This window comes from Pan troglodytes, chromosome 5 (genome assembly GCF_028858775.2).
Source record: "Pan troglodytes isolate AG18354 chromosome 5, NHGRI_mPanTro3-v2.0_pri, whole genome shotgun sequence".
NCBI classification, from domain to species: domain Eukaryota; kingdom Metazoa; phylum Chordata; class Mammalia; order Primates; family Hominidae; genus Pan; species Pan troglodytes.
Genome location: NC_072403.2, coordinates 96,099,606 through 96,115,498, shown reverse-complemented (window position 1 = coordinate 96,115,498; position 15,893 = coordinate 96,099,606). Strand labels below are relative to the sequence as shown.

The window sequence follows — 15,893 nt, the reverse complement described above, 5'->3', positions numbered from 1 at the left end:
AAAGTGGAAGAAGAGGAGCCACAGAGTGGGAGCAACCCCTGGAAGATAGAAAAGGCAAGAAAACTGATTAATCCTGAGAGCCTCCAGATGGAATGCTGCTGTGCTAACACCTTGATTTTAGCCCACTGAAACTGATTTTAGACTTGTCTACTCTAGAACTGTAAGAGAATAAATTTGTGTTGCTCTAAGTCACTAAATTTGTGGTAATTCGTTACAACAGCAGTAGGAAACAAACTCAGGAACCAACAGGAGCATGAAGCATATGTGGCCTGCTGTGCTGTAATGAAGATTTTTGTCTCTGACCCAAGACTCTTGTGTCTTCTGGCAGCATCCATGAGACTATGGCAAGCTGATTTGCAGAAGGGGCAAAATCTTGGACCATTCACAGTTCTTAACATTTAGTTCATAAAAATGATGATATAGTCATGGGTATTTGTCTGACGTTTAAGTATCTTTCAATCTTCTGATCAATAAATCTACTTCTAAATAAGATACCACTTAAGTAGCTGTGAACTTTAATAATAGCCCATGATTTATATTTCATTAAATAAATTATGAATAATCATACTCATATTAGAAGTTAAACTCTGGCCAGGCATGGTGGCTCATACCTGCAATCCCAGCACTTTGGGAGGCCAAGGCAGGCAGATCACTTGAGGTCAGGAGTTCGAGACCAGCCTGGCCAACATATAGTGAAATCCCGTCTCTACTAAAAAATACAAAAATTAGCTAGGCGTGGTGGCACGTGCCTGTAGTCCCAGCAACTTGGGAAGCTGAGGCAGGAGAATCACTTGAACCCAGGAGGGGAGGCTGCAGTGAGCCATCCAGCCTGGGCGACAGAGCAAGACTCCGTCTCTCAAAAAAAAAAAAAAAAAAAAAAAAAAGTTAACAAACTCAGCATTCTTTAATACTCTTGCTCTCTTGCATAAAAAATTCATGAAAATAGCATCTATTTGTAAAAATATGTTAAAGTAGCTTTAATTACAAAAAAATTCCATGCTTTGTTTTACTATTTAGAGTCTTAAAGAATGATATTTTCTTTAAAATACACAATAGAAAAGGGATTTCTTTTAGCGAAATAATCCCTAAATCTCATGCATGACTCAGATCACCAGAATCCCAGAGATGGTACAGTCAGCACTGCCTACTCCAAGAAGTTAGGAGACATTATAAACATGGTACAACTTTTTGGGAAATAAAAAATTGGATGTGTGAAAATAAAGAACCAGAGGAAATTTCTGTGCACTCAAATGCATTTATTTTGTAGCTTAAGCAAGACAGGTGGTGAACAAATTCATAATGAAAATGCCACCCAGAGGTTAACAGCTTGCCATGCATGCAACTGTGTGCGCACAATCAAGTTGTTTTAATACCAGTGTGCAGCTTTGATTCCTCCATGAAATTAAAGCTGTGTTGCTCACTTGTTTACATAACTCAGGCCACCCTGAATATCTGCTAGTGGGGAATTTACAACCCACTGACCATCTCAGCTCAAAGCCAGATGACTATCACCTACACATCTGCCAAGGTAATATCATGGCAAATAGTATTTTTCTTGTTCTGTAGCCAGTGGCACAGATACACCAACACAGAGATACCCAGAAGGCACCTCCTCTCATTCAGCTGACAAGCTTCCTAACATTTCTTGGGGACAAGAGTACCATACATGTACTACGAATTGGTACTTATTCTGAGGCAGGGGATGGCTGTCTCCAGGTTAGAGCATGGGTGGTTGGAAGTTCTCAGAAGAGCTGTTTCAGCACAACCCACCAGAAACATTGGCCACCATGACTGTGTAAGATGAGTCTCCTGACATTCTGGTAGACAACCAGATCCCCTGACTAAAGCTTGGCTCAATTAGGGTTGAGTGGAAGGTACAGAGATTTAAGAGAGCCTACAAGAGATACGAGGCAGTACCCTAGTTTATACTGTTTTATGTATAGCTCAGCCTCATCTGAAGGCAAAGTCATAAATTCACAAAATATTAGAGGTGGGATGGATCACTCTAGACCTGTCAACCTACAGTTAAAAATGGGGCAGCCCAGAGAGGTAAAGCAACTCACTAAAGGTAGAGCATAGTAGTGGCAGGGCCAGATTAGAACATGGTAGGCTAATCCTCACCCAAGAATGCTGACAATAGGTATTTGGCCAAATTTTTCAACAAGCAAGACGAGCTAGTATAAATCAGAGGTGTCCAATCTTTTAGCTTCCCTGTGCCACACTGGAAGAAGAGTTGTCTTGGGCCACACATAAAGTACACTAACACTAACGATAGCTGATGAGCTTTAAAAAAAATAGCAAAAAAAAAAAAAAAAAAATCTCATGTTTTAATAAAGTTTAAAATTTGTATTGGGCCACATTCAAAGCTGTCCTGGGACACATGCCGCGGGTTGGACAAGCTTGGTGTAAATACTTTAATACTCCCAAAGCTCCAAATGTATTAAAAAGCAAAAACAAAACAAAACAAAAAACCACTCAGCTTAATCAGCTCAGCTCTCTTCTAAAGGGGTCTCTTCTCTGCCTCTCTGTCTCTATCTCTATGTCTCTCTCTCCCCCAAACACACACAATTTTGGTGGATGTAGATTTCTTGCTACATAAAGATAGAATCCACATCTTCAGGAAGACCCTTTACAGAGCATGTTTCTCAATCCAGGTCTTTATGTGAGGTCTGGGAAAGTGGCTTAGTTTCCAGAACAATAGGTGGTTCAGAAATCAGAAGATCATCCTCCCCAAAGGAGTTCTGGTCTGTGTTCACAAAGTTGGGGATGTCAAACTTCATGAGCCTGTTCAGCTCCTCCTCTGGCTGCCCACTGCTTCTGATGGCTTCCTGGAGTTGGACGTCACTGTCAAGGGCTGTGGTCTGGTGACAAGCTTTGGCTCTGTCCAAGCGTTCCACCTCATTGATGTAGCAGTGAAAGAGAGACCTGGACTCCTCGTTGCCTTGGCGAGAAAATACTTTATCTGGCTCCAGAGGTCTTCCAAAGTCTGACACAAAGCTGTTCATTCTGAATCTCTTCTCTGAGGACTCTGCATTGCTATTTAAAAAAAGAAAATAAAAGACTGCTTACACTCCAGCCCATTCACCTGCAGAATCATGGTTTTCTGCACGTAGGGCAGGCCAGCACATTTCCACTAAGCACCTATTGAGTGTAAGCCCCTTGCATGGCATGCAGACAAACATGAGAAATAAGAGAAATCCCTTCTGAGTATGTACAGATAAACCCAAGGCAAAGGCTTCAAGATGAGGGCCCCCAGATCATCCTGAAAACAGACACCTTGCTGAGGAATTCCCCAATATTCTGCAGACACACCAGTATTTTTCAGTGGAATTCTTGGACCATTTGCATCATAATTACTTGAAGTGCCTGTTAAAATGCAGATTCCTGGGTCACAGACCCTCAGAATCTGTGAATGTAGGCTCAGTAATAAGCATTTTCATATATTCTCTAAGGATCATTACTCATACTGAAGTTTAGAACCACCGGCCTAAAAACAATAATACTGTCTCATAGGGGTACATTAAATATTTGCCAAAATGCTATAATATCCATTTTTCTCACTTGATTCTCAAAAGTAACCAATACAGTCACTTAGGGCAAGAATTATGATGTGCATTTTACAAACGTATGAACTCAGGTAAGGAGCAGTCAAATTGCCCACTTAGTCACACAATCAGTTTGTGGTATGAGTGGGAATAAAACCCAGATTCCTAATTCCTTGTTTCCTTTAACGTGGAACAAATAAGCAGTTCAAGGGTAATAAATGAGTCAATGAGTGAATAAAATAACTCTCAATTAGTCCCACAAGTGCGTGAAAGAAAGAGCCCAGGTAAGCTGAGAACCTGATACTCCATCTACTTTAATCACCATCCTTTCCAGACTTAAAGAAGAATTGCCCATGCACAGGTAGTGACTCCTTAAAGGCACAAATCATGACTGAACGTGTTTTCAAGTCCAGAACAGAACCTGACAAAAATCAAGCCCTGGAGTTTGTGCTCAACAGATGTGTAATCCTCTCAGTGTTTCCAGTTCTTAAATCTCTTCCTTCCCATCCTATCACTCAGGAGAAAGCACTTATGACCAAATTCTGTAAGAATTTGGGCAGAGGTGAAAAACAAAAAAACAAAAACAAAAGAAACACAGGTCTGGAAAACCTGATTATATATCACTAAACTCCAAATTATCAAAATCACCTGGATTTCAGAGGTCAGCAACCCTAGAAGGTTTGTAATCCAGCTAGCTGAAGGAATTTTAATATCAGATCTGTCTCCTAGCATGGTTACCTGGGTGACATCAAGCAAGAAATCCTTTCAGAAACCTGTATTTTTCCTTTTAATAATAAGCCAGGTTAACAATTTTCACTGCCCACTAAACAAACATGTTGTGAACGTCAAGGGTTTATGCAAGAATCCAATATTCTACTATGTCAGGTATTCAGAATTCAGAGAAAATCATTTTAGAGAGACTGAAGATTTATGCTTTAGTGCAAATTTACATGGTCTTCTTTGTCTTTCTGTAAATGAGTTTCCCTCAATTGTCATTTCACTCAGGTTTAAAAGATATTTGAGAACAGGGATGAGTGTGCCAGCAACCTGTGACCTGATAAACTAAAATGTCACCTAGGAAAAAGAGTGGCTTAAAGCTGTGAAAGGAAAATATCTTGAACCCCCAAATCACTAAGCTAAAGGGAAAAGTCAAGCTGGGAGCTGCTTAGGGCAAACCTGCCTCCTATTCTATTCAAAGTCACCCCTCTGCTCACTGAGATAAATGCATATCTGATTGCCTCCTTTGGAGAGGTCAATCAGAAACTCAAAAGAATGCAACCATTGTCTCTTATGTACTTACGACCTGGAAGTCCCCTCCCTGCTTCGAGTAGTCCCGCCTTTCCAGACTGAACCAATGTTCATCTTACATATGTTGATCGATGTCTCATGTCTCCCTAAAATGGATAAAACCAAACTGTGCTCTAACCACCTTGGGCACATGTCTTCAGGACCTCCTGAGTCATGGGTGTGTGTCCTCAACCCTGGCAAAATAAACTTTCTAAATTAACTGAGACCTCTCTCAGATTCTGGGGGTTCACAAAGCATTTGGAGAAAGCATAATTAAGATTGCTGGGGCCCACACCATTCCTCAATTCCAAGGCTAAGAAGCTCTGAGAAATAGCTTTTCTGCCTACCTGTGGCACCAGCTGAGTGTGACAGCAGACCCAGAAGCCCAGCTGTGTGTGGCTGCTCTTCCATAACACAGCTATGTTTCCTGGAATTAAAGTCCATTAGTCACCCTTGCTGGAGAACTAAGGCACAAGAGACCAAGAGAATTTTGTCCCTCCCCAGGACAGTGCCAAGGCAGTGGACATTAAAGCCCCTCTGAGGTGCCCTTCCTCCCCCTGAGGCTACCCTGTACTCCCATGGCCACCCCCTCCCTTCTAGCTTCCTCCCGATGATCCCTTGGTATGGCAACAGTATGATGTGTCTGATTCTCCCTTCCTGAGAAGAGCAAAAAGTTCATCTTTGTACTCTTAGAGTCCAGTAAATATTAAACACTCAATATACTTGACTTTTATTTGTCTCTTCTTTCCTTGACTCATAAACAAAAGGACCTGTATGTTGTGAAAGTTGTCAGAATAAATATGGAGTCACTTAATGTTATTAAAAAATATCCTGATGAATAGAGCTGGGGAAGGCCATGAAGTGGGAATTCTCACTCACAAATGTCTGATAACAAGAACAATCATGAAAGATGGCAAAAACCATAACCTTGCACAAAAAAATACTTCTATAAGGACATCTGCCCAGCAACTGCCTGTCCAACCTGGAACTGGCACCAGCCGTATTGTTCCTTGTAGCTAAGGATAACTCTTTCCAAACAATCATGTAATCCTCCTTACTTTTCCTTTAAAAACCTTTGTCTTCTTTTACTTCCCAGAATATGCATATAAGTTATATGGCATGAGTATTTTCATTGCAATGACCCATTACCATGTAAACATCATTTTCTTTTAGAGAACCTCTCAGTATTTGTTATTTAGGTTGACATAAATGGTCTCCAGAAGCGGAACCTGAAGCAAGATCACTTTTGGAAGGAATCAGTGATTCTTGGAACCTGCGGGCTGTGCTCACCTTGAGCCCTTTGAGCTCTCTGCCTCCATGGCTCACCTGTTCTTCCCTGGTGAGTCTTCACTCAGGCTAAGCCCCTTCTTCCTGATAGAGGCTTTTTGACTTTATCTGAGATTTGGTTTGGTTATCAGCCTACCTTAAATGAAGAACGCTGCATCTCTCTTGGAACTATAAAATTCTGTTTTTGGCAAGCTCTTCCTGAGAAGTGTCCTTGTGGAGAGTACTCCGGTTTCTACAAAATTTACAATCTGTCTTGGAGACATGTCTTTTCTGGTGAGTTCATTTTTGGTTCTTTCTGCATGCCTAGTTTAATATTTTGTTTGATCTGCATGCCTGGGTTAAAATTTCTGTGAACACTCCGATTTGGGTTTGGTTATGCATGTGTGTAAATGATTTGGCTCTTCCCCTTTGCTTGTTTCTGAAAATCTTTCAAGAGCAAAAATAAACATCCTAAGTGGTGGATGCAGGATGGCTAATTAAAAGCCACTATGTTGGTTGCCACTGTGTAAGACACCAGTCTAAACTCCTGACATTTTCCTGACAAGATTTAAAGAATTTTCTTTGCACACCAGTACAAACTCCTGACGGTCCCTTGACATGATTTATGGGATTTTCTTTGCTTTTAAGAAATTAATAAGAAATGAAGGGGCCGGGCGCGGTGTCTCACGCCTGTAATCCCAGCACTTTGGGAGGCCGAGAAGGGCGGATCACGAGGTCAGGAGATCGAGACCATCCTGGCCAACATGGTGAAACCCCTTCTCTACTAAAAATACAAAAAATTAGCCGGGCACAGTGGCGGGTGCCTGTAGTCCCAGCTACTTGGGAGGCTGAGGCAGGAGAATGGCGTGAACCCGGGAGGTGGAGCTTGCAGTGAGCCGAGATCGCGCCACTGCACTCCAGCCTGGGGACAGAGTGAGACTCTGTCTCAAAAAAAATAAAAAAAAGATGAGTTAATGGGTGCAGCACACCAACATGGCACATGTATACATATGTAACAAACCTGCATGTTGTGCACATGTACCCTAAAACTTAAAGTATAATAAAATAAAATAAAATAAAATAAAATAAAATAAAATAAAATAAAGAAATGAAATGAGATTCTCAAATACCAAGGCATGCCGGGTCTTCTGGGACTCCAGCTGGCCACATGGCTTTTCCTGGTGCACACAAACTCAATGGGCATCATGGAGATCATTCAAACTCCCCAAGCCTGTTTATCTTAGAGATGAAATAGAAACTGCAAATATAGAGTTAATACATAGAGCCTTCTAGGCTCTCTCTCCTCTATTTTATTTTTCTGCCTATTTTGAATCTGCAGACTTTTCTGCTGGTGTTAAGACAAACTCACTGCTTATGGCATTCCAGTCAAAATGCAACAAACTTAACAGCTTTACAGATTACAACAGGTTCATGAAAACCAACAATTTAGACACCTTTGGAAATGTAAATCTAGGTTTGTCTGACTAAAAAGTGCTTTGGGTAATGGAACACTTAATTAAAGGATTGGTATTTTAAAAGCAAATAACTATATAAATGTTTATAAAAGCCTCTCAGATCAAACAAGTCAAAATCTTGAGCTCAGAGGAATACTATATCTTTGTCTGACATAAAAATTGCTTTATCTACTACGGAGGGACTAGAAAAAGCTGGAAAAAAAACCTGTTAAAATGCTTCCTCACCCACATTGACTAATCAAGCAAACCAGACCAGCAAACAAAAGATAGATTTGTTACTAAAAATTCAAGGCCATTTGAAGATTTTATTTTTCTTATACAATTTAACCAGTCCTGGCTAAAATGTAAATATTAAAAATATACCCTAAACTCATTTGAAACTGAAATAAAGGATAAGAGAGGTTTATTATTATTATTATCAAACTGCTATGAAAATTTCCTTATCCAAAATTTTAGTTCACAGCCTTAATAAGATTACCTACTGGGGCAAATAAACATTAGCCATGTGAACAGGTCCCATTTGTCAGAAATATAATTTGAGTTCAACTGTCCTTTTACAAACTGAGTTTGTATTACTATGTTACACTGTCTCATGACTAAAATATCCAGACGAAAGCGAGAGAATCTGCTTTTATGTATTTGTGTTGTCTGTATGTTTTAATATTGTGTGTGTATAATATTTTTCTACTAAAATATATTAAAGAGATCTGATTAATAAATTTAAAAGGGAAGAAAAGCACTTAAATTGAGTACTGTAACAAAAATATAGTAACTAACCCACGTGTTTTTAGTTCACATTACTTAAATAATTTTTTGATAAATAAGCTGGTTTTAAGTTTGTTGACAAAATAAAAATAGAGAGGTCTTCAAAATTGTCAGCATACATTTTTGCCTGGGTTTACTGTTCATCAAGATTGTACTAGATGTTTTAAGGTGATAAAATTATAAACTCACCCTAAAAACAGAATAAATTTGTTTCTGTAATTCTTTGATATGTAAGACTCATTTCATATTGTTGGCTTAATAAAAGCAGCTGTATCTTCTGAGTTATTGGCAAAATACCCATATATTTAACTTTAAGATTCTTACTTAGGTGAACACCTGATATTCACAGGCTATAAAAATGATCAACAGGGAAATAACTTAAAATGATGACTAGCTTTGTCTAATATCTCAGTTTCTATGAGTAATCCAGGTATAATTGTTAAAAGTAAACAGGCCAGGCACGGTGGCTGTTGGGAATAACGCTCAAAATCCTAAGGAGATTGAACACTCAAACAAGGGATTTTTAGCAAAAGCAATTTTACTTTTGTGTAGGGGGATTTTTGTTTGTTTTTTTGCCAGTCGCCATGAGAGCACACTTGAACAAAGGGGCATGAAAGCCTTTATTTCTGACACAAGTCCTGTCCCTGTACTCTTTTTCTATTGGCCGGGTTCGGGTCGCACAATCTGAATTAATCTCAGTTGGTTAGACATTTGAACTTTTTTTAGATAAGGTGGGCACGTAAGGGAGAGAGGGGAAAAGGGGAAGGGGTGTCTGTGATGAGCTAGAGGGCTAGTCTTTTTTTTAAATAAGGAAAGGAATGTGAGCTCGTACTGATAAGCCTGGTACTGTGGCATGTCCTGGCATGTAACAAAGGCAGAAAGGAAAAAAAGAGAAAAAGGAGAAAGGGGTGGGGGCGTGGGTACTATGAATTAAAGAATAAAGGATTGATCAAGCTATTTGAAGAGAAACCTCATCATATCTCACAGTGGCTCACGTCTGTGATCTCAGCACTGTGGAAGGCCGAGGCAGGAGGATTATTTGAGCTCTGAAGTTCGAGATCAGCCTGGGCAACATGGCAAAAGCCCTTCTCTACTGGTAAGCAGGAGAGAGAGACATGGAGGAAGTTATAAGTAAGAAGATGCACTTTCGGTAAGGAAGGTTGAAAAGAAAAGAGAATAATTTCGTATAAGAAAGAATCTGTGTAGTACATTTTTGTTCTAAAGTAAAATGACTGGTCATTTAAGAAAGAGGAAGAATGGGACAAAACTAAAGGCTTAAGCATGTTACTGAAGATTTGAGCAGGTCATGAAAGGTTCAAGAAGGCTATAATTAGATGGGAATTATCTATAAGCCTTTGCTAAAGATTGAGCTTTAATATTAAAATTATACTAATACGAGAGAGAAAAAGTTATATTTCTAAAGAAAAACTACAACACTCTTGTTATTAGGTTTTTAGCCCTGTGCATTATTTTCAAGTTCTTGTTATCTGCCTATAGAATAGACTGGATCCTGAATTATTCTAGATTCTTTCAATCCAACTCTCTACCATAGAATTACTAAAAATGCAAACTGTTCTGTTTCTGAAGCCCTATAACCTTAAACTTGGTGAATTTTAAGGGACAAGTCTAATGTCTAATGTATGGGTCACACAGAGAGTTCACCAAAGCACCTGTATTAATCTGTTTTCACACTGCTATAAAGAACTACCTGAGTCTGGGTAATTTATAAAGAAAAGAGGTTCAATTGACACATAGTTCTGCATGGCTAGGGAGGTCTCAGGAAACCTAAAATTATAGTGGAAGGCAGAGGGAAAGCAAGGCACATCTTACATGGCAGCAAGACAGGGGGAACCCACCACATACTTTTATTTATTTATTCATTCATTCATTCATTTATTTTTAAGATGGAGTCTTGTTATGTCACCCAAGCTGGAGTGCAGTGGCTTGATCTTGGCTCACTGCAACCTCTGCCTCCCAGGTTTAAGTGATCCTCCTGCCGCAGCCTCCCAAGTAACTAGGATTACAAGCATGTGTCACCACCCTCGGCTAATTTTTGTATTTTTAGTAGAGACAGGATTTCACCATGTTGGCAATGCTGGCCTTGAACTCCTGACCTCAAATTATCCATCTGCTTTGGCCTCCCAAACTGCTGGGATTATAGGCGTGAGCCACTGTGCCCGGCCAAGGAATCACCACATACTTTTAAGCCATCACATCTTGTGAGAACTCACTATCACAAGAATAGCACAGGGGAAACTGCCCCCATGATCCAATCACCTCCTACCAGGTTCCTCCCATGACAATGACACATGGGGATTACAACTTGAGATGAGATATGGGTAGGGACACAGAATCAAAACATATCAGCACCTTATGCCATAAACAGTCACATTCAAACTGCAAACCAGGATGAGAAGTTGACAGCTTCATGCAGTAGATAGTTTTTCCCAAGACATCAGAAAAAGACTCCATATCATAATGAAACTTTGACCCCTCTTAATGCCTACCTTTTTCATTTGACAGGATAATGGTGCACTTGAAATTTCACAATCAATACCTTTTGCTGGTAACTTTAAAAAACCTGACCTAAGAGATCCTTTAGTGTACCCAATGGGTGACTTTGTCAACATCCCTAATACAACTGTTGTTCTCTATCTGCTCTACTTTAATTCAACCCACCCATGGGATGCCAGTAATAAAATTGCTCTATATTATCTATTGTTTAAGTAAATAAATATATGTGCTATTGCTAATACTACATACTGTACCTAGATATATTCCTCTGGGAAAATGGAGACCCATATATACAAAATAAGAAAACAGGTCACATAGTTACAACAAGTCTCACCTAATCCCCTGTGTTCATTTGATTTATTCAATTGGTTGCCTTTAAGCCCAGGTTCATGCCTCAAAACTGTTAGGCAAACTGAGATTATCATATTACTATTAATTTTACTTTCTACTTTTGTTTGTAAACTTTGTACCTGTTACTTGTTAAAATTCTTCAGAAGTACAACTCCTAACAGAATAATGCTGGACCAGCACTTTGAAGTGATAGCCAACACCTACAAAACAGACAAAATTGAACTTAAATATGGACTTCAGGTAGACTTAGCCTGAGAGCCGCTCCCTCCAAACTACCTTTGTTGCTCAAATGTGGCTAAAAGGCTTTTGACACTGATTCCTAGTCACCAATAACTTCCCTCTAATGTAGGACTAGATTAAACCAAACCAGTACAGGTAAATCTCAGAACCAAGGGACAATCAAAATTTAACTATGGGATGATTCATCAGTGATGCCTTTTGAGAAAGAGCTTCATCAAAAGAGGGAAATGTGAAAGTTGTCAGAATCAAAATGAAGTCACTTATGTTAAAAACCCTGGCAATAGGGTGCGGTGACTCACACCTGTAATCCCAGCACTTTGGGAGGCTGAGGCGGGCGGATCACGAAGTCAGGAGATCCAGACCATCCTGGCTAAAACGGTGAAACCCCGTCTCTATTAAAAATACAAAAAATAATTAGCCAGGTGTGGTGGCAGGCACCTGTAGTCCCAGCTACTTGGGAGGCTGAGGCAGAAGAATGGCGTGAACCCGGGAGGCAGAGCTTGTGGTGAGCAAAGACCATGCCACTGCACTCCAGCCTGGGTGACCAAGCAAGATTCCGTCTCAAAAGAAAAATCAAACAACAACAAAAAAAACCCTGGCAATAGAGCTGGGGAAGGTTATGAAACGAGGGTCCTCATGCATGAGTGCCTGTTAATAAGAATCATCACAAAAGACTCTGCAAAAGCCATAATCTTGCACAAAGGCCATCTCAGTCTTACAACAAAAAAATACTTCTGCAAGGACATCTACCCAGCAACTATCTGTCCAACCTTGACTGATGCCACCTTTGTTATTAACCCTTGTAGCCAAGGATAATTATCTTGAAATAATTGTGTAATCCTCCTCACTTTTCCTTTCAATATCTTTATCTTCCTTTACCTCCTAGAATACACACATAGTTTACTATGATATGAGTATTCCCATTGCAGTGCCCTATTACCAAATAAATATCATTTTCTTTCAGAGAGCCTCTGTTTGTTAATTTGGGTTGACAATGTGAAAAACTCATCGTGGACACCACTTGCTTCAATTCAGTTACCATTCTTATCATCAGTGGGTAAAGTTTACATACCATATATGTCAATGTGAAATGCATAAACCTTAAGTACAAAATATGATGAATTTTAATTAATGAACACACCCATGTAACTACCACCCCAATCAACATAAAGGACATTTATTTCCTTCATTCCAGAAAGTTTTATTCCATTCAATTTCTACCCCCTTTAGGTAACACTGCTCTGATTTCTATTTCCACAGACTAGGTTAGCCTGTTCTTGAAATTTATATAAATGGAATTATATGATATATGGCCTTTTGTGCTTGGGTTCTTTTGCTCAATGTTTTTGAGATTTAGCTATATTGTTGCATATGACAATAGTTTGTCCTTTTTCTTACTAATGCCCATTGTATGAACATACTACAATCTATTTATTCATTCTCCTGCTGAAGGACATTTGGGTTGTTTCTAGCTTGGGACTATGTGAGTAAAGCTACTTTGAACGTTGTTGAAAAGTCTCTTTGTGGATATGTTTCTACTGCTCTTGAATAAATACCTAAGAATAGAATTGAGTCATGTAGTGGATCTATGCTTAACTTTATGAGAAACTGCAAAGAGTTTTCCAAAGTAGTTGTACCATTTTATACTCCACCACAATGTGTGAGAATTAGTTTTTCCACCTCTGTTGTAGTCCGTTTCATGTTGCTATAAAAGCATACCTGAGACTGAGTAGTTTACAAATAAAAGAAGTTTATGTAGCTGAGAAGTTCAAGGGTATGCCCCTGGCTTCTGGTTAGGGCTTTCATGCTGCATCACAACACTACAAAGAAGGTCAAAGGAGAAGCAGACCCATAAAAAGGAAGGAAAATCTGAGGAGTGTCCTGGCATTATAGCAGCCTACTCTTGAGGGAACTAATCCATTCCCAAGAGAGCTAATCCAGTCTTGAGAAAGCAAGAACTCACTACTGTGAGAATAGCACCAAGCCACTCACAAGGGATCCACCCCTATAACCCAAACACCTCCCATTAGGCCCCACCTCCCAAAACTGCCACACTGGGGATCAAATTTCAACATGAGCTTTGGTGGGGGCAAACAAGCTATCCAAGCCATAGCAACCTGCTTCCCCACATTTGGTGCTGTCAATCATGTTAATGTTAGACATTCCAATGGGAGTGAAATGACATTTCACTGTGACTTTAATGTGCATTTCTCTGATGTGTAATAACATCTAAGCATCTCTTACTGTGCTTATTGGCTATTGGTTTATCTTCTTTTGTGAAGCATCTGTAGAAGTCTATTTAAAAACTGAGTTATTTGGTTTTTGTTCTTGACTTGTGGAAGTTTTATAATATATGTGGAATATGAGTTCTTTGTCAGTTATGTGTATTGCATATATTTTCTCTTGATCTGTGACTTGGCATTTTCATTTTCTCAAAGGTGTCTTTTGATGAGCAGAAGTTTTAATCAGTTGTTTATCAATTTTTTTCCTTTATGTTTAGTGCTTTCTACATCTTCTCTAAGACTCAATTGCCTACCCTAACATCATGAAGATATTCTCCTATGCTTTCTTCTAACCATGTTGGCCAATATGATACATTACCCATATGTGGCTATTTAAATTTAAATTAAGTAACATTCAAAATTTGGTTTCTTAGTCATATTACCCATATTGCAAAGCTCAGTAACCACACATGGCCAGTGGCTACCTAACTGGACAGCACAGACACATTTCCATCATCACAGAAAGTTCTACCGGCCAGTGCAGTTCTAGGAGCTTTTACTTTGAAGACACGCTCCATATTGAGATGAGGTAATCTCATTCATTTTTTTTTCGTATGTTTATCCAGTTAGACCACCACTGCCATTTAAAAAGATTTTTCTTTCAATTGACCTTATACAAAAATCACTGTATTACTAACATGCTACTAATGAAAAGGTAACTCCATTCACAATAACATCAAAAAAATAGAATAGTTAACAATAAATTTAACCAAGAATGTTCAAGACCTGTACTCTGAAATTTTCAAAACATTACAAAGGGAAATTGAAGAAGACCTAAGTATACGGAGACATAGATCATGCTTGTGAACTGGAAGATTTCAGGTAGAAAATCATATAACCATAGACATAAGCTAGGCAGTTTCCTTCTTTCAAGGGCCAAAAGCCCTTCAGTTTCTATCTGCTTATGTTCATTCTCTAATGCCTTCCAATAATTTTTCAGGTTTTGTCAAGATTTTATCATTGTTAGAAGCTCTCCTGTGTCATCCTACAACTGTTTATTTTGATAGAATCCTGAAACCATTTTTTCACTTACTTGTTTTGAGAATTTGTAGTCATCATTTTCTGCTTATTATAAGAAAGGCTATTGGACTTAACCTATTGACTGCAACATCACAGAACTCTACCAGCCAAAATAAAGACTGTTCAGACTGTTCTGATCCTTAGCCTTTTCTTCTCACCACAAGTTAAGTCATATATTCTGTGTACCTGTAAAAGTCTTTCTACCCGCACAGAGTGCATCTAACACAAGGACCCACCCAGTCCTTTAATACCCAAAGTGTAACTGTCATGTCCTCCCCAGGACACCCACATGCTCACAAACTTTCATCAACTCCCCAACTCCTCTGTCTGACACTCTAGGCCCCTGCTCTCATATCATCTGGGCTTTCCAGTGTTCTCTCCCGCCAGTCCCCTTGCTAATCCTACAGTCTAGCCACGAAGGATGTGACAGGCCCCCAATGTACTCAAGACTGCCACTCTCTGTGCCTTCGTTTGTGCTGTTCTTTCTACCTGATAGGCCCTTCCACCAGTCTGTCTGTCAAAATAAAATACCTTCTTCACTGTCAACTCCAATGTCACTGACTCCATGGAGACACTCTGATCTCCCAATGGGAAGAAATCTGTCCCTCCTCTGTGCTGTTGCCATATTTTACTAACCTGCTCTTACAGGATGCATCCTTTTCTGCCTTGTGTCAGGGCTATTTTGAGTATGGTCTTTCTCTTCTATATACTGATGTGCTGTAATTGGATTCATCTTTGCATCCCTAAAAGAGCCTTGCACTAATTAGACCTCAGTGAGCACTTTATGAAATACCATGTACTGAACAGCTATATATGTGGGCTTGTCCAAAGCTACTCTGGTGTTAGTGAAGTGCTCCTACCTCTGTGACACTGAAGACAAATCAAGACAGAAGGATAGACTCCTTCCACTTCCATTTGCAGAGGGACAACACAAGTAATGCTCTGGATTATTCCACTAGCAATTTTCCAGATTTTTGATGAGATTTTACAAATAAAATACCTGCTGCTGTGCCAATGGTCTTAGCATGCTGACAACTGTCTTCAGTTTGCCCCACTCATGAAAAGTGGTGGGCAGATCAGCCTGTGGGCACCTGATATTTCCAGCAGTCACTTCCAGTAGGCTTTTAAAGATATATATGCCTGGCCAG

The 15,893-nt window shown here is 39.5% G+C and overlaps 1 protein-coding gene across 6 annotated transcripts in view; it reads right to left on the bottom strand.

The window, feature by feature from the left end:
* The window catches only part of MRAP2 (melanocortin 2 receptor accessory protein 2), a 161,505-nt gene that overhangs the window by 54,267 nt on the left and 91,345 nt on the right, over positions 1 to 15,893 (bottom strand). For 4 of the 6 annotated variants that reach the window (XM_063813249.1, XM_063813250.1, XM_063813251.1 and 1 more), the window contains one exon: positions 1,242 to 3,036. The exons of 1 other annotated variant lie outside the window; for it this stretch is intronic. In XM_063813249.1, the coding sequence (XP_063669319.1) occupies positions 2,646 to 3,036 (391 nt within the window). In that variant the 3' untranslated portion in view covers positions 1,242 to 2,645. Of the gene's footprint in view, positions 1 to 1,241; positions 3,037 to 4,845; positions 5,037 to 15,893 lie in introns of those variants that run through there. One more of the 6 variants, XM_016955952.4, reaches the window with a different exon arrangement.